This window comes from Aulonocara stuartgranti (genome assembly GCF_965226115.1).
Source record: "Aulonocara stuartgranti genome assembly, chromosome: 3".
NCBI classification, from domain to species: domain Eukaryota; kingdom Metazoa; phylum Chordata; class Actinopteri; order Cichliformes; family Cichlidae; genus Aulonocara; species Aulonocara stuartgranti.
The window spans coordinates 68,120,321-68,145,650 of NC_138941.1; the positions used below are offsets into that span (position 1 = coordinate 68,120,321).

Here is a 25,330-nt window from a genome sequence, read left to right on the forward strand (position 1 = left end):
ATGAATTACACACGAACAACATTAAGCTACTCATGCAGAGAAGAACGGCTGCTGCTGCCATCTTCGTCCGTCATCATTTCTGCTACACTGGCAGGGCTAGGGGCCAGGACTCTACTCTTCGTGTTTTTGGGGGATGTTGCTAATTCCGGGTCCGATAACAGGCACCACACCTGCAGTAGATGTACACGGTGTGAGGTCTCAGCAAGCTATCAAATACGGCGCATTTCTCGGCTTTTAAAAAAACGCTATGCGTCACCAGGCGTTTCATCAGATTTGAGGTGTTACCTCCTTTGACAGTATTGCAGTATCTGATTAAAGCACTTGTAGCAGGCTGCTGAGTTTGCATCTTTTGCTGTGAAGTACAGCCAGACTTTTGACCGCTTCGCCTTGGGCATTTTTAATCTGTAGCTCTGATCTAAAAGAACGTACGTACCTGGGCCCGCCTACTATCCTCGGAAACGTAAAATGATTGGCTAGAATCTAAAGTGTATCACAGCTCAGGAAAAAAAAGCACTGAAATAAAGCACCGAAATGTGTGCTGCTTTTCGGTCTGGTTACTACCGTTTATGTCAGAACCGGTGCCATCATGGCACCGGATACCGGTATCCATCCCTAGTCATATATTTACTGTTTTGCTGTTTTTAATGGAGACCAGGGATATTATTGGACAGAACCTATGATCGCCGGCCAAAACTGACACTGTTATTGAACTGTTTAGCCAGTAAGACACTGTAGAAGACAATGTGATGTGTTTATTGATATGATTAAGGAAAGTAACTGTTATGAAAGAAGATGTTAATTAGAGAAAATGAACCAGTAAAGAGAGTATATTTCACTGAGGATGTGAAATAAGTAAATGTAATTGATGTGAATGAGGAACCTGCTGAATTATATATTGAAAGCTCATGGTAGTGTTTATATAGCATTTGTTTGTGTGAAATAAATCAGACTCAGACACAATCTGGAGGAATACAGAGACACATGCTGTCTTCCTTACTTACTAAAAATGACATCTGGGACCAGGACGGGAGCTGATGCGAGCTGAAAGTTGGAGCCGAGACTGATCCATGGTTGCTAAGACGGTGGGTCCTGCGGGCCTGGGTCAGCAAGAGGTCGACGCAGAGAAGGCTTCCCTGATGCAGAGATAGTTCGTGGAGTGCTCAGGATATTAAGGCCTGGAACTTTTAAAGATATGTTAATCAATAAAGACGATTTGACTGTACTTGAACTGAAGGGGTTTCTCCATGCCCACCTGAGAGAGAAAAATAGTACAGAACTCTTTCAAGAATTAATGTGTGCCAGAAAAGATGAAAGTGAGACACCACAGCAGTTTCTCTACCGGGTGACAGGGTTGAAGCAGTGGGTCCTCTTCATATGGGACCCAACCTAACCTTAACAGTAGCAAACCAAGTCTCCCCTCGCCAGTCACATCAGAAGTAGTTAACCAGCAGCAGGGTGAGGCACTCGCTACGTCTGGTGTTATGGCACCCCACACTAAACGTGGGGCAGTTGCTAAGCTAATCAGTAAGAAAGCTCTCATACATTGCAATTTGAATGGCTTAGCAGTGAAAGCAGTACTTGACACATGTGCTCAAGTTTGCATCATAAGTAAACATTGGAAAGACTGATACTTGCCTGACTTAGTCATGCAACCTCTATCTGAAATCATCAAGGAAATTGATGAGTTGAAAGTTTGCGCAGTCAACGGGGAAACCATATAATTTGATGGCTGGGTACCCATCATGATCAACTTACCGGGGGGTGAAGACCCCAGCCTCTCCATCAGTATTCCGGTCCTCGTCAGTACCTTGCCTGTGGACAAACCATTGATCGGTTTCAATGTCTTGGAACAGATCATTGAGGAGCAACTAGAGCAGTTGATACCTACTCTTGTTACCTTGCTGTGTAATGCCATCTGTCTTCCTCCTGAGAATGGTGAGGTGGTCAGAAGCTTCATTCAGACAGTAGAGCCAAACATTACACAAGGGTACTTGAGAACAGTTGAAAGGGATGTGATTATCCCTCCTGAACAGGTCACCTGGTTAAAGTGCCCCGTTCCATCAACCATGAATCCACTTGATTGTTTAGTGCTGTTTGAGGATGATGAGGGCAACCAGGCCCTAAAGCGGTTCTATGTCTTGACGGGGTTAGTTGAAATACAGAATCCAGCTAACCCATACATCACCATTGCTCTAAGTAATGACACCAAACATGATATGATCTTGACAAGGAAGATTGCCCTGGGCACCTTACAGCCAGTTGAACGTATTGTGGAGGTTGAGGCCTCAAACGAGTGCCCACCTGCAATAACGGTTCGCAAGATAATGGTAGAGTCAGCTGGACCTCTCCCAATGTCGTGGTATCCGCCAGTGAATCTTGATCATTTGGAAGAGGAACAAAAAGAGATTGTCCAGAGAATGTTGTTTGATGAGTGCAGGGTCTTTGAGTGGGATGGGAACAATATTGGTTGTAATCCTGATCTGAAAATGGTGATAAACCTAAAGGATGACATACCAGTGCAGAGAGCATATACCTCCTTTGCACAGTCTTGTAGACGGGGATACAACGTCCTCCCATGGATTCCTATCCTATTCCTGTCTAAACGGCCCATCTGTGTCTCTGTTCCTGTCCGTGATGTGGCCTCCCATGATTTACGCACCGTCTGTGTGGGCCTGGATCCTTGTGTCATCGATTCACAGAGAGTTGGGGAATGGCTTTCAACTCTCTGTGAATGGTACTCATGGCCATTGATCAGTGTGCTTTGGTCAGTGGGCTTTGGTCAGTGGTTGTTCTCAATGGTCTTGAGAATTTGTATATTAACCCTTTAAGACCTACCATAGAACCAAGTCCGCCAGAGCTTATATTATATTTTTACATGCTGTGGAGCCATTTCTGGGAGCATTTCAAGTTGCTATACATCAATACAACCATTATAGCCCAAATTTTAATATGTCTGCATTAAGTGCATAGTAATTACATAAATTGCAAAAAAGTGCAATAAACTACAAAAAAATTTAAAATCTTTTTTGTTTTTTTAACATATATTTCTAGTTAGAGAAATTTAAGAGGCTTATCCCTCAAAACTGTAAATACAAAAAAGTTGCACAAACTAGTTTCCCACCACAGGAAATTTATTTTGAGTGTTTTCATAGTTTTATTTTTGAGATACACCAATTTTCATATACTACAGGAAAAACGAAAAAATATATTATAGTGTAAATTTGCAAAATAACAGCATATGCATCAAAATAAACTATTTCCAGCAGTGCAATATGATTCCTAAGCATCCCAGAAACGACACAGAAAGTCATGAAGTCAAACATAACTTTTAAAAACACAAGTATAAGCTCATGAGGCCACGATGGCAAAAAACTACATTTCCGCAAAATGACGTCACTTCCGGTTTCGGGCAGGTCATGCGGTCATGTGATAGTTCGCGCTGATGGACGTAGGAAGTGTTACAAACAGCTGATCGGATCGGCAAAGCGCGTTTCTGGAATATTATGTTTTTGTTGCTACAAGCACTTTTTATGCAGTTTTTGCAAAGCTATATGTGGAAGGAAACTGTGACCGAGGACAAACTGATGGCATAAGATGTAAGTACAATTCCTCCGGTTTCATATGTAAAAAAAATTATTGCGCTAGCTCACGTGGTTGCAGTGCTAGCGGGATTTAAAAATAGTTACGCAAAATGGAGCGTGTCCGCTCCTATCGGTTCTAAAGGGTTAATGATCAAGAACTGACCTCCCAGATCATTGTTACTTCAGTGGGCTGTTTTCAGTCATTATGCAAATATACTGTTTATAAGACTGGGGAATCCTGCAGTCGACTGAGACTGAAGAAGTCACATGGATGAGTGACAAAACGTTTCTCCCACTGAAAACGTTACATCCAGATGAACAGAATCAGCTTTTGGAGATTTACTTAACTGCTTGATTGAGCATGTATTAAGACACTTTAAAATTTAGTTTTTACTATTACTTTTACTAGGATATTACCAGGAGAAGCTCACAAAGCTTTCTGCTATACTTCAGTTTCTCATTAAAATAAATAAATAAAACTTTCAGATCTTGGTACATCACAAAAACAGACATAAAAAAGGCCATTCATTTGGTTTACATGTAAATATTTATTTAGCCGCAGCTATTTCATTTATCTGGAGATGCCCGGGGAAGAGGTTCATCACGTTGTGGGAAAGTGGCTTTGTGGTTTCCCCTTGGGTATTACACATTTCTTAATTAACTCCACCTCCTCCCTCCAATCAAGGCTGCTCACCGGCCCGGACAGCTGGTAAATTCACAGGCTGGTACGCCGGTCCCGTCGTCTACACCACCATTACCATCTGTTCAATCATCTGCAGCTGCAATGACGCCGGAGGGACCCGCTCTGCCCGAGCAGGAAGTCAGCACAACGGAGGGTCCTGCATGTCGATGTACGGCACAGCGTCCAGCATGCAGGGTACTGTCAGGGACCTGGGCTCGAGCAAACCTGGTACCCTGTGCACTTATTGAATTGAATTGAATGAATGCTTTATTGGCCACATGCAGGTTGCCCCGCAGAGGAATAGGACCCCCCCCCCCCCCCCCCCCCCCCCCGACTTACACACACAACAAAGACATCACATGGGAATACAGTCGGAGATCGGCAGCGTTACAGAGAAAACACTGAAAAAATTACACAACAATGGGAAAAGTACAAGAGGAAAAAAAGAGACCTCTTCTCACGCTGGGCACCTATGGGAGGACAGCATGAGAACAGGAATAAAAAAAAAAAAACTCCTCTGCACAGAGAGCACATTAATGTCCACATCACAACATTAGAGCACGTGACAAGCCACAGGGGTTGGATAGAGGGGTGGGGGGTAACACAGCAGTCGTCCTACACAGCACTACCATTTCAGCGTGGCACACAGACCCGCCGTCTTCCCCCACAGGAAACAAGCAAGGTTCAAGGTTCTTTATTTGTCACATGCATAGTTATACAAGTATAACACACAGTGAAATGTAGCCTGACACGCTCCTCGACATGTGCAAAAAAATTGGGGGGTGGGGGTGTAGAGGAAAAACATTATATATATATATATATATGTAGTATATACATTGGGTGAATGTGCAGTAGTAGCAGCAAGCAGGTGAATTCTGTACATTAATATGAATAGACATCTGACTATTTTACAGGATAGACAATATAAACATATTTAAAATTAAAGGAATTGAAATGTACATTGTGCCTTGGTTTAGCATCGAAGGCGTTTGGAAAGGGAGGGGGATGAGTGCGTGCTTATCAGTGTAAGTGTATGTGTGTGCGTGTCCAGATTTCAGCTGAGACAGTGTCCTTCGCTCTATCAGGCTAAGTAAACAGTCTGCCAGCCAACCCAGGTGGCCTTGCGTGGGATGGGAAGAATAGTCATCACACAGTCGTTATCAGGGAGCTGTTTTGGTGGGCTCCAGCCTTGGGCCTGAGCAGCTGGCGCCGTGGTGTCCATATGTTGAATATTGTTGATTTCTCCTTTATGCGAGCAGCTCCAAATTTAGCACTCTGACACTGGTCTCTCGATCTCGCATTGGAGAGCCACGAGCCTCCCCATGATGGTATCAAACTTCTGTTCCGTGGTGTTGTCATTCTTTTGATTCTGAGACCCCACGACTGCAGCGATCCATTCTGCGATGTGATCCAACTTTCGCTCAAGGGTGTCATTGTGAGCAGGCCCCTCTCTGATGTATCCCATCATACGCTCAATGGTGTTAGTTTGAGTCTTCACAGCAGCTGTAAGCATCTCCAAGGTGTTAACCATGCTGCGTTCGGTGTGAGAGGTCGCGCCTCGTCCCATCGCTTCAATTCCAGCGGTCAGCCTTGGGGGGGTTTGAACAGCTGGTTCCGCTCTCTTATTTCTCCGATAAGTCAGGGCCAAGTCAGGGCCAAGCCAGCTCCGATCAGCAAGAACCCTGTTATCATGGTTCCGAATAGGTAGATATCTTCAGCGTCCTCGATCGACAGTCCCGCCAGGCACAAGATCCTCCAGGTCTGCCACCCATCCATCGTGTATTCGGCAGGGAAAGTCCCCCCAGGGCACTCGGGCTCTCCCGAGCCAAGACTTCTCGTTGAGAAAAGGGTGTCAATAGCATTCAGAGACCAGTTGATCAAATCCATAATTCTCTTTTAGGTTTTAGAGAACGACAGTGAGAGACTGTTCGAGGGAAAAGTAATGCACACGAGACAAGACAAGGACACAAGAGGCTAAGCAGGGAAGATAAGGGGAAGGAGGAGAGGAGAAAAAGTGCGACCGCCTTCACCAAGAGCCAAGAGAAGTTGTTATATTCACTTATATGTGTGAATTCGCAGCTGGAATAGGGGTTAAAGGTATCATCAGACTTGGGAAGTTGCTGCTTTCTACAAACAGGAAGTGAAATAGCACAACCAACAACTGTAATACTTGCATTAACAACAATAATAACAAAACAAACTACTACGACAATCAGTCAGACATATCCCTCCAACAGATCCATCCATTTGGTTCCTCCTGGCTGACCTGAAGGTAAGAAACATATGTAGGGTGTCAGCTGTCAAGTAGGTGATGAGTGAAGTAAATAAGTAACTAAAACTTATTAATATAGCACTTTTTTTAGACAAGAATCTATTACAAAGTGCTTAACTTATTATTAAAAATACAGCACATAGAAACAACATAATACACAGGAACATCATCAAAAATATTTTTATAGTTGATCAGAAATTTACTGTAACTGTTTTGTCTGGGAGTGTTATCTACTGAAACTGAATTGTAACTGAATCTTGGCTCCATCCAAACATCTCCAATGCCTAGGTGGAGTTACCAAGCTGGACATTACACCATCAAGATCACACCAAATACTCCTGTAAGGAAAGGTGCGACCAGAGCAGAAAGCAACCAGGGTGTCCATATCATTGTTGGGGACTTTAATCAGGCATGTGTGAAAATTGTACTCCCCAAATTCCACCAATATGTTACATGTCCTACCAGAGGGGTAAGGACACTGAATCATGTGAAGATATCAAGCAGGCCTACAGACTGACACCCCTCCATGACCTAGGACAATCTGACAGAATCTCTCTGCTCCTTCCCTGCCTACATCCCCTCAGGAAAAAAAAGCCCCTCCAAGCACCCTGGTCATGGCTACAGACCTATAGCCGTCACAGGAAAAGATACGTGAGGATGGTCTTCGTGGACTACATCTCAGCGTTCAACACCATAATCCCAGACATTTTTACCACCAAACTGGACCACCTTAAACCTGATCCTGATTTAAATATTTCCTCATCAACTGGCCCCAAACAGTCCATGAGTCCAGCAGCCACATCTCTGTCAATCTCACCTGGGCTCACAACACCAACATGTTGGTAAAGAAGGCCCAGGAGCAACTGCATTTCCTCCTTGTCCTGAGAAAGAATAACCCAGACCGGAAGCTGCTGCGAGTCTTTTACTGTGCTTCAGTGGAGAGCGTACTCTCCTACTGCCTGGGTATTAGGTACGCAGGGGCCACAACTGAGAACAGAAAGGCTGCACAGAGGGTAATTAACCCCACAAAAGAAAAACATTGGCTGCCCTCTGCCACCCATGGAGGCCATTGCCATGTCCTCCATTCTCAGGAAAACCACTGTCATCATGGGTGACCCCTTGCACCCCACCCACCACCCGTGTGACCCGTGCCCTCTGGTCGGTACCTAAGGTCAGTCACTTTCCACACCTCCAGAGTCCGAAACATCTTCTTCGGATTCGGACTCTCAACAAGTACTGTCCCTGAGGTGACTTCTTGTGACAATTGGATAAACCTAGAATCTCAGCTCACAATGACTTTATGTCATATTCTGTAGGCCTTCATTTTAATGTAGCTAATCACATGCAAAGATAGGGTCTAGGACTATGATCACAACATTGTGTGAAAGAAAGACGGAGGGCGGAAACTGTGAAGACAGCGACTGTGGTGGTACAGGCCAGGTACACGGAGCGACACAGAGACAAGGATCTGGAATTAATTGCAGGTACATTGGGAAAAGTGATAGAAAAGATCAAAAATGGATCAGGAAATTGAATTTCTAAAATGTTAATTTTTTTTTTTTTATGGTAAATGGCCAGCATTTGTATAGCGCTTTTCTAGTCCATAGGACCCCAAAGCGCTTTACACTACATTCAGTCATCCACCCATTCACACACACATTCACACACTGGCGATAGCAAGCTACATATTTGTCAGAGCAAAATCAAAAAATTCATCTAAGTGCTGCTCATATCTACCTGTAGCTGGAGGAGAGGTGACATTCACTGGCCCTGAAAGAGTGTCCTGTTTTGAGTCAGGTATCTCTGCTGCACCATCCACTGTGTTAAATAAACTATGGCCTGCTGCAAATCATATCAAAAGAACAACAATTATTACAAAACAAATGTCCCCTGACAAACAAAAAAGTGTTGATGAGGAGGATTTTTTTTGTCTAGGCCTTAAACCACATGTCTGTTCTTCTGAGCACTAATATACACACAAGAAATAGGCTTTTATGAAAACACTAAATCAAACACTGCTAACAGTGGGAATAAAGGAATTATTTTACTGCATTAAAAAAAATCAATATCATGGTCCACACTGAGATTTCTCAGTCCATCTGACTTAAATACTCTATACGTGGACTTAACTGAACTCACTGCTCTCAACTATTAATTTAAATTTGTAATCTGACGAGACACAGTCTGTGAACATGGATTCAAAAATTCATGTTAAACTATATTTTGTCAAATTTGTCAAAATTTTAAAGTAATTTCACATTCAAATACATCATCTCCAACAAAATGTCGACTGTGACAGACAATCAGAAAAATCAGAATATCAGACAGCTATACCCTCAGCATCCACACAGTCAGACCATGAAACCTATAAATCGTGTCTTTAGCTCATTAATCCACTATGTCCACTGACTGCCATCTTTGTCCTTTTCCCGACTGATTAGAAATCATGGGACTCGTAAAAATGACCAATAGTACGTATTACACGAAAAGCAAGCTAACAGCTAACTGAATTCAGTTTTGGTACAAACGTATGTTTGGTATCTACTGTGATAATAAAAAAGTCAAATAGTGTCATTTAGCTGGTTCAGGTATGAAGCCTGGAGTTTGTCTCATCCCCAAATCATTAAATATGGTAAATGGACCACTTTAATAGCTTTTCTACTCGAGCATAAAGCGCTGATATTACACAGATATTTATTCAAGGCTGCATAGAAAGACTTTTATTAACATCAGGTGTAGCCTCTGCACAAGGTTGGAGCCTAATTACTGCCTTTAACTCTGATAAAACCAAATCTGATGTTCCAACAGTGTTCAGGCCGAGAATTATTACCTGCAATGCTCCAGTTTGACCTCATGGTGGCAGTGCTGTCTCACTGTTATAATGGCTACACTCAGACTACAGGAGATAACAAGAGGGCTCTACTACTGATGTTTCATGATGTCTTTATGGCATCATGCTGACGTCAGCCTGATGACATCATCAGGTTTTATAGATCATGTGCTGATGTCAGCAGTGTTAATATGTAAATCTAGTGCAGTATATTCATCTTTATGTCAATGTGAAGTCACATAATGTTGCACTGAAAAAATAATATTTTAAAAAGCTCAAACAAAGAGTGTTCATGTCCTCCAATGACTAATATATTGTTTTAATGTTTGGAGATGGAAACTAAAGCTTTGTCCTCACGTGACCCTGACCTTTGACCTTTGTATTTATTATATTTACCCACATGATTGGAGCAGAACTGGAAATCTTTGGCTTTTATAACCTGTAAAATTTCAGATTTTAAGATGTTTTCATGCAGTGTGTGATTTTGTGACTCTTTATGGCATCATTGTGACATCGTATTGAAAAAATAAACTGTGTTGTTCCGCTCTCTTCATGTCCTTTAAATCAGACAACATGACAGTGGTTGTGTGTTTGTTGTCACGGCAGCAGCAGCCATCTGTGACACCAGCACACAAAAGCAACACAACAGCAGGTTCAAACACTCAAAGAGCTGCGTTACAGTTAAATGTGTGACTGGTTGCTGAGCTGTTTGATTTTATGTGTCAGAGTTCAACTTCACATGTTTGAAATAATAACACAATTCTGGGAGCAATAATGACAGAATAAGGAAACAGGACAGACGATGACGACCTTCTTCTGTTGGACATGTGCACATCAGTTATACAGTGGGGCAAAAAAGTATTTAGTCAGCCACCGATTGTGCAAGTTCCCCCACTTAAAATGATGACAGAGGTCAGTAATTTGCACCAGAGGTACACTTCAACTGTGAGAGACAGAATGTGAAAAAAAATCCATGAATTCACATGGTAGGATTTGTAAAGAATTTATTCGTAAATCAGGGTGGAAAATAAGTATTTGGTCACCTCAAACAAGGAAAATCTCTGGCTCTCACAGACCTGTAACGTCTTCTGTAAGAAGCTTTTCTGTCCCCCACTCGTTACCTGTATGAATGGCACCTGTTTGAACTCATCATCTGTATAAAAGACACCTGTCCACAGCCTCAAACAGTCAGACTCCAAACTCCGCCATGGCCAAGACCAAAGAGCTTTCGAAGGACACCAGGAAAAGTATTGTAGACCTGCACCAGACTGGGAAGAGTGAATCTACAATAGGCAAGCAGCTTGGTGTGAAAAAATCAACTGTGGGAGCAATCATCAGAAAATGGAAGACATACAAGACCACTGATAATCTCCCTCGATCTGGGGCTCCACGCAAGATCTCATCCCGTGGGGTCAAAATGATCATGAGAACGGTGAGCAAAGATCCCAGAACCACACGGGGGTCCTGGTGAATGACCTTCAGAGAGCTGGGACCAAAGTAACAAAGGTCACCATCAGTAACACACTACAACGGCAGGGAATCAAATCCTGCAGTGCCAGATGTGTTCCGCTGCTGAAGCCAGTGCATGTCCAGGCCCGTCTGAAGTTTGCCAGAGAGCACATGGATGATACAACAGAGGATTGGGAGAATGTCATGTGGTCAGATGAAACCAAAGTAGAACTTTTTGGTATAAACTCAACTCGTCGTGTTTGGAGGAAGAAGAATACTGAGTTGCATCCCAAGAACACCATACCTACTGTGAAGCATGGGGGTGGAAACATCATGCTATGGGGCTGTTTTTCTGCCAAGGGGACAGGACGACTGATCCGTGTTAAGGACAGAATGAATGGGGCCATGTATCGTGAGATTTTGAGCCAAAACCTCCTTCCATCAGTGAGAACTTTGAAGATGAAACGAGGCTGGGTCTTCCAACATGACAATGATCCAAAACACACCGCCCGGGCAACAAAGGAGTGGCTCCGTAAGAAGCATTTGAAAGTCCTGGAGTGGCCTAGCCAGTCTCCAGACCTCAACCCCATAGAAAATCTGTGGCGGGAGTTGAAAGTCCGTGTTGCTCGGCGACATCCCCTAAACATCACTGCTCTCGAGAAGATCTGCATGGAGGAACGGGCCAAAATACCAGCTACTGTGTGTGCAAACCTGGTAAAGACCTATAGTAAACGTTTGACCTCTGTTATTGCCAACAAAGGTTATGTTACAAAGTATTGAGTTGTATTTTTGTTATTGACCAAATACTTATTTTCCACCCTGATTTACGAATAAATTCTTTACAAATCCTACCATGTGGATTCATGGATTTTTTTTTTCACATTCTGTCTCTCACAGTTGAAGTGTACCTCTGGTGCAAATTACTGACCTCTGTCATCATTTTAAGTGGGGGAACTTGCACAATCAGTGGCTGACTAAATACTTTTTTGCCCCACTGTATGCATTGATCCAGTGCTGCTTCACAAGTACACACACACAACAATCAGTGCAAGAGCACAACTACATGAACTAGTTATGATCTATGTAGAAAAGTATAAAGCAGATAAAGTACATGATATATGACACAGTGATGCTATCAAACAACAACACACAAACAACAACACAAAGAGTCCAGATGAGCAAACAGTCGCTGCTCAGTGTGACCAGGATCGTCTGAGCTCCGTCCTAAACCTGAACAGCTGTTCACCAGAATCCTGCTGATTGCTGCTCAAAGCTGCTTTCAGAGAAAGTGGAGCTGTGATCAGTGTCAGTGTGTTACTTTATTACAAAACACTAAAATGTTACTTTGTGTCTCTGAGGGTTTCTGTCACATGTGAGTGTGTTCTCACAGCAGATCATTGAGTCGGCCTCAGATCTTCTTGAATCTGTAAAAACTGGAATCACAGAGCAGCTGACTGGTGTCCTCTAAATGTTTCACCTACAGCATTCAGTTAAAGAGGAAAAACTCTGATCTGTGCTGACATCACTTCCTGGTTCAGACTGAAGGAGAGGATGAGGAGTTCACTCTAACACTTAAACACTGCGATGGTGTCACATGTTCGTATGGTGCACACAGCAGTGGGACAGCACTTTGTAACATGTGATGTGCAGTGGGGTGGCCTGACCCCCCAACCAGAGTGGCCACTAAAACAATAAAATTTAATGAAATATGAAATGTACGATTATGGTTTCACAGTGAAGCTCAGATATCCGAGGGTAAGTGAATGCAGCACCGGCTTCTGCACTATGCACATCATGTTAGCAAAGGTAGGAGAGCCAAGCACGAAAGACGGCACCGCAGAAAACATTTTTTCGGCGAAAGATTAACAAGTTAACATAGCTGGACTAGCCATCGGACGTTTGCATGGTGGGCTGATGACTTATTTATTTATTTATTTTTGTAACGGCATGAACAATGGGAGGTGGTGGATTGGCCAGATCTTGGCCGATGTGTAAAAATAACTCAGTTGTTTGGTGGTGGCTATGGCGGAGCTTCCACAGAGGCAACAGGTGGATGAGGGAAGGTGAGGCAGGAGGAGAGACCCGAGGTGGCCGCTGGTCCAAGTGTCAGGTGAACTGAACTTCAAGTAAGAAGTTATGACCTGCAGTCTATCTGGGTCAGATATAAACCAAGTTTAGGTGGAGTTCATTTTTGTTGTGCTGACTTTTTACAGTCAGTTACAATGCCTCATACTGCGTGAGCTAGCATGACGAGTTTCTATACAGCTGTTCGGTTGCTATGATGTTACTGATAGTGAACTTTATTTTATTCATAAGGTTATTTAGTAGAGTTGCCAACGGCTCCTTAAAAAAATGGAATGGTCCCTCAATCAGAGAAAATATTACGCATTTCGTATTGAGCTGAGAAGAGACGCAGTTTGTCCCGGACTTTAGCTAGAATGGAAAAAGACACAAAGCTGGAGTTATTCTGTATTTACAGCTACCTCTTCTCTTATCTCCCCCCCGCTCTTCTATTGCTACTTCAATCATGAAACTGATCAATGATCAGCTTTTCTCTCTCATTTATTTATCGCCCACTTTGCACCAGAAACAGGAAACCAGCAGATGTCGCGCTAAACAAAAGCAGCACGTTTAAGCTTGATCAGCTGTTGTTAGAATTTATTTAATATTAATTTCTAGTATCAGCTGATGTTTGCTGGAGCCACAGCTGTAAACCTGCTGGTCATGATGTCGGTTTGGATATGTGATGAGAGGGAAACATGAAGATGAAACCAGGAGATGTCCTTACTGAACCATCAGAGCTGAACAGGTGATGGAGAAACAGGTTTACCTTTTAGGTGACATGAATGAGTTGAAGGGAAGTTATGAACTGTTTCTGAGAGATAAATAACACCAGGATCCTTTTTTTATGTAGCTGACAGCTGGTAACTGTGCAGGTGCGGGTCTAGCAGTGTGTTGCCAGGGGGCCAAGTAGGGCATTAATAGGGAGAGGGGGGCACAAAGAAATACTTTTCTTTTTTATTCTCAGTTAAAATATCTAGCTTTTATTAAATAATTATCTGAATCTTGTGAACAAAGTTTTTATCTGACGTAAAATGTATAGAAATCATACATATACCAACAAGACTGTACATCACTGTCACAACAGCATTTGTTTTCATTCAAAGGCTTTATGGCTTTAATACCTGGTGGGCCGGTCTGTAGTCAAAATGCCCGATTTTCTGTCCCAGTCCAGCCCTGCAGGTTAATACTGGCAGTGTCACCATGCCAGCTGACTGTATTTCATCATCAGCCAGTGTTGTTCTTTATCAATATTACCAAAGTTTACCATAAGGCAGCATAGAAAGTATTTACTTGCTCTCAGGTTTTATTCAAATGTTAGTCTTTTCAGTTGTTTCCCCACTTTTTTCCTGTTTCAAAATCAAACACCAGTTTGTGAGAAGATTATCTTTTTTTTTTAACAGGCATTGGCTAATTTGCCAATTGTATGTTAAAAATGTTCGTATTTTAATATTCAAAAATGTTTTTGCCCAAAACATGTGTGCTCTACATGTCAGTAAAAATACTATGCAAATATTGATGTCTTTGACTGCTGAATAAACACTGACTGATTGTATCTCTTGTACTTTATCAATGCAGTATCTAAAAACTTTGCACCGTAGTGGTTAAAATCTCATTCTAATAAGAGTTAAAAGTGCATTCGGTTATTAGGTTTATAGGGTTATTGAATTATGGTTAACGGTTGGTAGAATTGTTTTTAACATTATCTGCCAATTACATCTGCCACCCTTCTCCAAATCTGTGCCCCTACCTGGCCCCCCCAACAAAATTTTCTAGACACGCCACTGGTGATGTGACTTTGATAAAGATGAAAACTTATTATTATTATTGTGACTTTGAGACATTGATGTCACATGTTTTACTCTCTCCACACTCAAAGACCTTCAGAGTTTCTGATTTAAACATCTTCAGGCTCTGACCTCAGAGGAGGGACCAGAAGGAAACTGTCAGATCATCAGTGTGATCATTATTGTCTAAACTTCATTAAGCAAACCTGAACAAACATGAAAACATGCTCTGCTTTCCTCTGACCTTTTACTTTGTGTGGTCCTCTCATCTTTGATTGTTTAATTTGTTCCACACAAACCGCATAGACATCTGTCAACAATCCTCAAAGTCTGTGACCTGATCAAGCACACGTTACATAACGGCTGATTTCAAACACGAACACAGTACAGAGCTGGAGCAAAGATGGAATTCACAAGACGTCACCTTTAGATCTAATTTCTGTTCAAGAAACTTTGACATGAATGAGGATGTTAGAATAGAACATACAATTTTGTCACTGAGCAGTGATAAAATTGTATGTCACTGTTCACCATGCGAACAGAATTCACATAGTGATATTTATTAAATCACCAACTGACCAAAACAGCTCAGCCTCTCTAACGTCTCTCAAACATTCACTTTTATCCTCACATCATCAGCTCTGCTTCACCTTCTTGTTAAATGTTCTTCATGGTGTTCATGTTGTTCTCTGCATGGATCCTTTACACTTCTCCCTAAAGCATCTGTGTTCTCCACACTTCAGTTAGCAGACATGAGCTCCTCTCATCTTTGGATGTTCACAGCTTTTTTTTTTTTCAAATCACCACCTTCACCATGTTTGAATTCACAGAACTGACTTGAAGCAAAACCTTCAATAACGGCTGAAAATGTGACACACAGACCTCATAGACATCTGCAAACAATCCTCAAGGTCACACATGTGTCCACTTTACCATCGGTGAGTTTCAGGTTTGGTATTTGCATGACTTCACAGTGCTTTCAGCCACATTTACCAAAACTCTGCTCCTGTTCTGACTGTCCTGATAATAATCTGAGAGAAAGAGCTGAACTCCTCCTCTGAGCTGTTACAGGAACAGATGTTGGCAGATGTGTCAGTGACAGAGTTACAGTTAGAGAGGTCAGTGAGCAGGATTTCTATCAGGATTCGTGTCAGAGTTATTATAATGATGTCTGTTGGTTCACACTCACGGCTGCTTTGGACTGATTCCAGCTCAAAGAGCATCAACATGTTTTCATGTTTCCATCATGATGAGGAGCAGAAACTCTGAGGATTCTCCTGAACTGACTACAGTAAGTCATCCACAGCTTCTGCTTTATATTCCACATATTATTCAGTAAATTATAGATAATTACTGATAACCAGACACTTTGAGAGGAAGAAAAAGTAAAAAAGGAGGTACAGCATGGAATAATGAAATAAGTCAGAATGATTTGTTATGTGAGCTCCAGCTGCTTCCAGGCTGTGATCAGCTGATCTACAAGCAGACGTTACACGAGCCATCAGGGCTGATTTCAAACCCACACACGGTACAGAGCTGTCAGAATGAATGACTTTAGTTCACTCTTTATCCAGGTTGTCTGCAATGATTATTTAATCCAACAGATGGTGTACTTCAGTGTCACACCAACACAGTGTTGACAGAGTAAAGTGAATGTGCCACACACTCCATGAGGCGTCATCTTCTCATCACCATCTTAAATTGTAACCTTCATGGGACACAGCTGTGAGAGAGAACAACAAAGAGCAAGAAAGACTGAGACAACATGTGGGAGCACAGCTGAGCCAATCACAGAGACAGAGGAAGTAGAACTAGACATGAGATACAAGGAAGAACAGACCAAAATAAAACAACAGGAAACAAAAAATCCTCAATATCACAAAAGAACAAATAATCAGATCAACAACTGAAGAGTATGAAGTCATGTGATTTCCGGGAAGTGCTGCAGCAGCGGCATGCTCTCTCCCTGCAGAGTATTTGCTGCTGCTCGTCTTTTCCATGTTTTCTGCTGCTTCTTTGTCCCTCACTGTAAACAGATGTACTGAGAGACTCCTGCACTGATGTTTCATAGAAAAGTCCAAACAGCTTCACTACTTCTCCATGAAGAACAAAGATTTGCTCTCTGTGGCTCCAACACAACTTAAAGACAATCAAAGGTGGACAAAGTTCTCCAGAACAGCCACACAGGAGGTCATGACTTTTGACTTTATTCATTAGAACAAGTTCATTTCAATTCACTGAAAGACAGAGTTGACGGTTGTCTCTAAACATCTACATGTTCAGTTCCTTGTACTTAAACACGACTGTCATGTTAGACAATGTGAATGTCAGAAGATGTATCTGTAAAAATGGGATGTAAAAGGGAAATATTAGCACGTTTGTTCAGTTTTTGTCGTACAGAGTGGAGTTTACACACAGATTAACTTGTTACATTTTGTCTTTTATCTTTGAATTGTTTACTGTAAAAAATGCTTTTGTTGAATAAACCTTAAGTAGTTTCTTTTGACCTACAGAGAAAGCAGATGGATTATACCAGCCTCACACTTTTTTTTTTTATCTTTATATGGATTTTTCTTCCATCCTGATGATCAGAAGACAGTTTGAGGGTTTCAGATCCTTCAGAACAACAGTAAGTGTTTAAAATGACGTCTTTCAGTCTTTTAGGTAATCTGACAGGTTGACTGAAGTCTGTGAGATTGAGTAGATTAAAAGATTGTTAATGTTAATGTTCTGGATTAACAGATGGCCTTTAGTCATAGTACCTGATGATAGATGATGTGGAGATCATTTAACAACTGAACCTGTTAAACTCTCAGACCTGCTTTAGATTTTATATATTTTATATTTTGTGAACTCTTTTTTAACAATGGACTTTATGATCTGCATACGGTCCAACGTAACACATCACAAAGTAACACGTCACAACGTAACACGTCACAACATAACACGTCACAACGTTACGTGGCTTAACTTCCTTAAGTTCACAGTCAGACATTTTGAGATCGATCGAACGGCCATAAGGCAAATTTTGATCTTTAGTTAAACCTTAAATTTAAACTAGTATTCAGGTTTAGACTCAGGTTCAGTTGTTCAGTGAAAATACCAACAGACTCAGAACAAACTAAGAGTCAGATCAGCAGAAACAGAGAACACGGACATGTCTGCTGTAACTGCGTCGCTCTGCTCCACGCTGATGTTTGTCCTGTTCGTCTCTGCAGGTGAGATTTAACTGTTAGAAACTAAACTGAGTTTGACTCTGTTTAACTTAATATTAAAGAATAATTTTCAAATTGATTCAGTTTGTTGGCCGGTGTGATAATGCTAATCAGTTAGCAGCACTGCTTTAGGGTGAAATCCTTTATATGGAATCAGATTCCTGTCAGACAAGATAAAACATCATCTTGACATGTAAGAAAGTACATACTGTATACTTATTATACATTAAATGGTAAATGGCCTGTATTTTGTATAGCGCTTTACTAGTCCCTATGGGCCCCAAAGTGCTTTACACCAGCGGTCCCCAACCCCCGGGCCTCAGTACCGGTCCGTGAGTCGTTTCGTACTGGGCGCGAGAGTTGAGGCTCGGGTTTGAAATGTATGGTTTTCAGGGTTTTTATTGGTTTTCAGCGTTATTTTGTTATTGTTTTTATCGTTAACTTGGTTTTCCTGGGTCTTTTCATGTGTGTTATGAATAAATCTTCTTTTTTTCCGTACCGGTACTAGTTTTATTTTGTTGTATTTATCCGCGACACCTTAAAGGGCAGTCCGTGAAAATATTGTCGGGCATAAACTGGTCCATGGCACACAAAAGGTTGGGGACGCTGGTTTACACTACATTCAATCATTCACACAGACATTCACACACTGGTGACGGCAAGCTACATTGTAGCCACAGCTGCCCTGGGGCGCACTGACATAGGCGAGGCTGGCGCCACAGGGTGCTCTGACCACCACCAGTAGGCAATGGGTGAAGTGTCTTGCCCAAAGAAACAACGACCGAGTATACATTAGTATTTAAGTACATGTTTATGTACATGTACTATTTCTCTCGTGTCATTTTCTGATTGTACTAATTGTAATTATATATATTTTTTATGCAAATATTATTTGTACTCCATATCATTTAACTAAAATCGTCATGGTATACACATGATTGAATCACTGGTCTAGTAATGTAACGTAAGACTCAAAATGACTAGGGCGATCACGGCCCAGAGTTGGCAGTTGGTCTTGTAATTGGAAGGTTGCCGGTTCGAGCCCTGGCTCGGACAGTCTCGGTCGTTTTGTCCCCAGAGGAGCCGATGGCGTGATATGGCAGCCTCGCTTCTATCAGTCTGCCCCTCGCAGCTGTGGCTACAACTGTAGCTTGCCTCCATCAGTGAGTGAATGTGAGAGTGAATGAATGGTGGAATTGTAAAGCACTTGAGGGTCCTAAAAGTGCTATATAAATGCAATCCATTATTATTAAAAATGCAATTCTATACAACAAGCTAGTTACCTTTAGCTATCAATATATTTATCCATACTCTATCAGGGTCGTGCAGGCTGGAGCCTATCCCAGCTGTCATAGGGCGAGAGGCAGGGTACGCCCTGGACCAGCCACCAGTCTATCTCAGGGCTAACACAGACAGACACCATATGGACAATTTAGAATCTTCAGTTAACCGAACCCCACTGAGTGCATGTCTTTGGACTGTAGGAGGAAGCCGGACCTTTTTCCTCCCATGATGCAACAGTGTTTAACCACTGTGCTGCCCATCAAACAGTATATTTTATTTTATTTTATTTAAAACGCATCAAATTAAACTGGACTGTCTGTCCAATCTGTTTGCAGCTTTAAGTGAACTCAGTGAACCATAACCTGCTGTCACTGGTCACACTGATCAAATATTACTGTCAGTGTGTCTAGAGCTGAAGACATAAATACTTAAAGAAGGGGGTGGCTGTACCTCAGGTGATAGAGCGGGTCACCTACTTGTTGTTGGTTTAATCCCTGTTTTCTTCAGTCTGCGTGGCAAAATTTTCTTGAGCAAAATACTAACGTCAAGTTGCTCTCTGGTGCATCCATGAGGGTGTGAATGTGTGTTAGATAGAAATGACTGACATAGAAAAAAGTGCATGGGTGAATGAAGCAAATGACTGAGTAGATGATTCGGAACCATGATAACAGGGTTCTTGCTGATCGAAGCTGGCTTGGCCCTGACTTATCGGAGAAATAAGAGAGCGAAACCAGCTGGTCAAACCCCCCCAAGGCTGACCGCTGGAATTGAAGTGATGGGACGAGGCGCGACCTCTCACACCGAACGCAGCATGGTTAACACCTTGGAGACGCTTACAGCTGCCGTGAAGACTCAAACTAACACCATTGAGCATATGGTGGGATACATCAGAGAGGGGCCTGCTCACAATGACACCTGTCATGGTCCTGGGTCGTGTGACCCAGTGTGTTATGTTTAGCCTATTTTGATGTTTATTGTTTGTTTAGGTTCTCTAAGGTAGTCCAGCCATTTGTATATATTACCCTTGCATTAAGTCAAAGTCAAAGTCAACTTTATTTGTCGATTCTGCCACATGTACAGGACATACAGAGAATAGAAATTGCGTTACTCTCAATCCCTAGATAAATAGCAAATGAACATTTAAATATATTTAAATATAAAAGTGATTAAAAATGCAAGTAAAATAATTAAAAAGTAAAAATTTAAATAAATACAATTTTACATATAACAAGAAAGCTATACAATATACAATATAATGGGTAAGTGACATTGAGTGTAAACCAGGCAGAGTAGTGCAAATAGGCAAATAGTGCAAATGGAGATTTAGTAATGTACGGTAAGAGAAAGTGTAATAACAAAGTCTTATGAGGTAATGGCAGTCCAATGCTCCACAAAGTGACTGGTAACTGGTGCAGGCCAGTGAGTGAGTCAGAGAGTGTGTGTGTGTGTGTGTGTGTGTGTGTGTGTGTGTGTGTGTGTGTGTGTGTGTGTGTGTGTTTGTGTGTGTGTGACAGAGTTCAGTGAGACCGTGGAGGAGAGAGGGGAGAGGGGGCAGAATCGGGAGGGAGTTAAGCTTCCTGACAGCCTGATGGATGAAGCTGTCCTTCAGCCTGCTGGTCCTGGCCTGGAGACTCCGCAGTCTCCTCCCCGACGGCAGCAGCTTGAAGAAGCTTTGCATTGGGTGCGTGGGATCAGCCGCTATGCAAAGGGCTTTTTTAGTGAGACGGGTGCTGTAAATGTCCTGGAGGGAGGGGAGAGAGACACCAATGATCCTCTCTGCAGCTCTCACTATGCGTTGGAGGGTTCTATGACAGGACGCATTGCAGGCTCCAAACCACACAGTGATGCAGCTCGACAGGATGCTCTCGATGGTGCCTCTGTAGAAAGTGTACTTGATGGGGGCTGGTGCTCCTGCTCTTCTTAGTTTGCGGAGAAAGAAGAGACGCTGCTGTGATTTCTTGGCCAGTGCTGTGGTGTTGTACGTCCAGGAGAGATCCTCTGTGATGTGCACACCCAAGAACTTGGTGCTGCTCACTCTCTCCACAGACGCTCCGTCAATGGTCAGAGGAGTGGCCAGGCGTCTCACCTCACTTCTGTAGTCGGTCTCATCCCTGTTGCTAATGAGACCCACCACCGTTGTGTCGTCTGCAATGTCTCCCTTGCCCTTCGTGTGTTTATGTCTGTGTGTCTTGTACTGTCAAGTTCATGCTGTCAGTTATGTCATCTCCCCTGTACTAAGTTTCCCTGGGTCATGAGTCCTGTATGCGTGGTTATGTTTAGTTCTTGTCATGTCTAATTTCCATGTTTCCTGTTTTACTTTGTAAGTCTGTATTCATTGTCAGTGTATTCAGTTGCACCCTCCTGTCCTGTCGTTAGGTTCATGTGTGTCAGCTGTGATCCCATGTGTGGCCACTTCCCCTGATCATCCCTCATGTGTATTTAGTCTCTGTGTTTCATGTAGTCTGCGTCGCGTCGTCTGTGTTATCTCCCCTACCCCTTGTCATAGTTTCCCAGCCTTAACTAGTCCTAGTTTGTACTTTGTTTAGCCATAGTTTTCCCAGTCTATGTTCAGGTTTTCCCTCAGTTGCTTTGCTGCCTTGTTCCTTAAGTTTTCGGCCCTAAATAAAGGCTCGCCTTCTGTTAAGTCCGGTTTTGTGTCCTCACCTCTGTTTGCTCTTGGGTCCTCCACTCACTACACACGGTCTTCCCCGGCGGTCCGTGACAGACACCCTTGAGCGAAAGTTGGATCACATTGCAGAACGGCTCACTGCAGTTGTGGGGTCTCAGAATCAAAAGAATGACAACACCACGGAACAGAAGTTTGATACCATCATGGGGAGGCTCGCGGCTCTCCAACGGGAGATCGAGAGACCAGTGTCGGAGTGTTAAAGAACAGCTTTGAAATTCTCCTGAGCTGCTCGCATAAAAGAACACGGGAACACGAGGGAACACGAGGCGGGTCTGGGCCCGCGCTGGAGAGTCGGCACAGTGGCAGGATGGCTGCTGTGTTGCCTGGGATTACGCCTTATCCCCTACCCAACCCTGTTGCTGGTCACGTGCTCTATAATGTTGTGCTGTGGACATTTATGTGCTTTTCTGTGCAGAGGAGGTTTTTTTTGGTTTCCTGTTCTCATGCTGTCCTCCTGTAGCCCAGCATGAGTAGAGGTCTCTTTTTTTCTTCTTGTACTTTTCCCATTGTAGTGTACATTTCAGTGGTTTTCTGTAATGCAACCGTTCTCTGACTTGTATCCCCATGTGATGTCTGTGTTGTGTGTGTAAGGTCGGGGGGCGGGTTCATTCCACTGCAGGGCAACCTGTCACTGCATGTGGCGAATAAAAAATTTGAACTAGTTACATAATAAATAAATGTAGTTTAGTCTCTCCTATGTAATGTTTACTTTTCTCCAGCTCAGTGCTCTCTGATTGGCTGCTGTAGAAATGAACAGTTGTACTTTGACCTTTAACCTCTCTGCTCTGTGTTGTTTCCTCTTTCAGACCAGAAAAACATCACAGCTGCATCTGGACAGGACGTCACTCTGACATGTCGAGCTCCAAACAACAACATAGTTGTAAAGTGGAGCAGAGCTGACCTGGGAGCTGAATATGTGCTTTTGTACCGGGATGATTACTTTGTTCCAGAAAACCAGCATCCATCTTTTAAGAACCGGGTGGATCTTCTGGACAGAGAAATGAAGGATGGAGACGTGTCTTTGATTCTGAAGAATGTGACGATTAATGACACTGGAACATACGAGTGTCGTGTTGTCCAGATAGGAACAAAGTATTTGAAGCGCATCAGCATCATCCACCTTCATGTTGTTCCTCCTGGTGAGTGAGTAGAGTTGAGTGTGTGTGTGATCAGAGGTGAAGCTGCTTCCTGGTTGTTGATGTTTGTTTGTAAAGATGTTGTTGATGAGACTTTGTAGAAAGCAGCTGGTCTGAGTGATGTGATCAGAGTGCAGTAGATAATGTCTGACAGCAGTTTGAAGAGGAAATGGATTCTGTTCTGTTCTTCACTCATTACCTACCTGACAGCTGACACCTCACACCTGTTTCTCACCTGCAGGTCAGACAGGAGGACAAGAGAAGGATGGCGACAACAAATATGGAGGGAAGAAGCAAGATGGGGTCAGCAGAGGGAGGCATGGACTAATAGCAAGTCTCTCAGTTTTTGTGCTTCTTGTTGGTTTTTGTATCTACAGATGTAGACAACAGCAGCAGAGTGAGGAAACAAACCAGCCTCCTGTTGACCTGCAGAAGGTTTAAATGTCTCAGAGGTTTTTTCCAGCTTTGAGTCAGTTGCTGCTGTTCAGAGTCCTGGGTGTTGTCAGTGTTTAAAATCCTGCAGAAACAGAAGAACTGAGCACAGACAGCAGGCCCACAGCACTGTATGTTTATTTCAGTTTTATCTTTAATGGCTGCTTAAGCAGAATCCACACAGTGATATTTATTAAATTACAAAATGACCAAAACTGTAAGTGAAATGTTTCCGTGTGTCTCTGTAATCACACAATCAAATGTGTTTGCAAAGACATATTGTAGTGTGTGTGCTCAGCCTCTCTATTGTCTCTCTCAGACATTCACTTTTATCCTCAGATCATCAGCTTTGCTTCACCTTCTTGTTCACAGCCAGTTAAATGTTTATCATGGTGTTCATGTTGTTCTCTGCATGCAGTGGCGGTCCTAGCCTGTTTGGCGTCCTGGGCGCGCCCCCCCCACCGATCCGATCAGCTGTTTGTAACACTTCCTACGTCCATCAGTGCAAACTACCGCATGTCCGCCATGACCTGCCCAAAACAGGAAGTGATGTCATTTTCGCGGAAATGTAGTTTTTTACCATCAGGGCCTCATGAGCCTATACTGGTCTTTTTAAAAGTTATGATGTTTGACTTTATGACTTTCTGTGTCGTTTCTGGGATGCTTAGGACTCATATTGCACTGCTGGAAATAGTTTATTTTGATGCATATGCTGTTTCTTTTGCAAATTTGCATTATAATATTTATTTTCGTTTTTCCTGCAGTGTATAAAAATTGGTGTATCTCAAATAAAACTATGAAGACACTTAAAATAAATTTCCTGTGGTGGGAAACTATTTTGTGCAACTTTTTTGTATTTACAGTTTTGAGGGATAAGCCTCTTAAATTTCTCTAACTAGAAATATATGTTAAAAAAACAAAAACGATGTTCAATTTTTTTGTAGTTTATTGCACTTTTTTGCAATTTATGTAATTACTGTACACTTAATGCATACATATTATTAAAATTAAGGCTGTAATGGTTGTATTGATGTATAGCAACTTGAAATGCTCCCAAAAATGGCTCCACAGCATGTAAAAATATAATATAAGCTCTGGTGGACTTGGTTCTATGGTAGGTCTTAAAGGGTTAATAAAGAAAAAGGTTAAAGGTTTGAGTTACCAATGGTAATTTTATTGTGTACATTTTCTAGCTTTTACGGATCACATTCAAGGCTGTTCAATAAAAGGATTGTGAACCATCAGTTTGGAGACCATCTTTTCAGCCTGGGATGCTGTGCTCGTTTCTTCACTTTAAATTATTCCTTTTTTAATTTGTGTCATTGGCAGAGAAGATAAATCATGTGAAGTTTATCATGTCACATGTCACCACAGATTTAAATGTAGATTTGATGTCTCTGTGTGTTTGTTAATAACACTGTGGATTTTTCTCATATACTGAGGTGTTACATCCTGTGAGGCTGTGGCAGTGTGTGGGCGTGGTGTTGTCCTCTTCCTCTCCTCCTCCTTCTTTCTTGTCCCTCCCCTTGTCTCTCTCTGCCCCTGCCTTCTCCTTTAGGACACACCTGCTGCTCATCTGCCCTCATTTACCACCAATTACCCTCCAGAGGTAATATAAGCTGCAGGAGCACAGTGCAAGTGGGAGAGGCTTCTGGTGGGTTTCCTTGCGGGATACATGCTAGTAGTGATGGCCAAATGAAGCTTTCTGAAGCACTGAAGCTTGTATTGAAAAACGGTTCATTACTCGAAGCTTTTCAACACAGTCCTCTCTGGTGACATCTGGTGGCCAAAAATATGAAGAGCAGCTTGAATCCACAAAATAAAACCAACCGCTTCATTATGATTGCCCACTCTACAGAGTGGAATCCTGTCTGATATTGGGCCGCTGTTGTGTTGCTTTGAACGTGTATTT

At 42.5% G+C, this 25,330-nt stretch overlaps 1 protein-coding gene across 1 annotated transcript in view; it reads left to right on the plus strand.

Moving 5' to 3' along the window:
• Nucleotides 1–25,330, plus strand: part of LOC309694596 (junctional adhesion molecule-like) — a 271,132-nt gene extending 245,802 nt beyond the window's left edge. Inside the window, exons 3-4 of the mRNA XM_082514792.1 lie at nucleotides 22,657–22,989; nucleotides 23,228–25,330. Coding sequence (XP_082370918.1) covers nucleotides 22,657–22,989; nucleotides 23,228–23,427 — 533 coding nt within the window. The 3' untranslated portion in view covers nucleotides 23,428–25,330. The remainder of the gene's footprint in view (nucleotides 1–22,656; nucleotides 22,990–23,227) is intronic.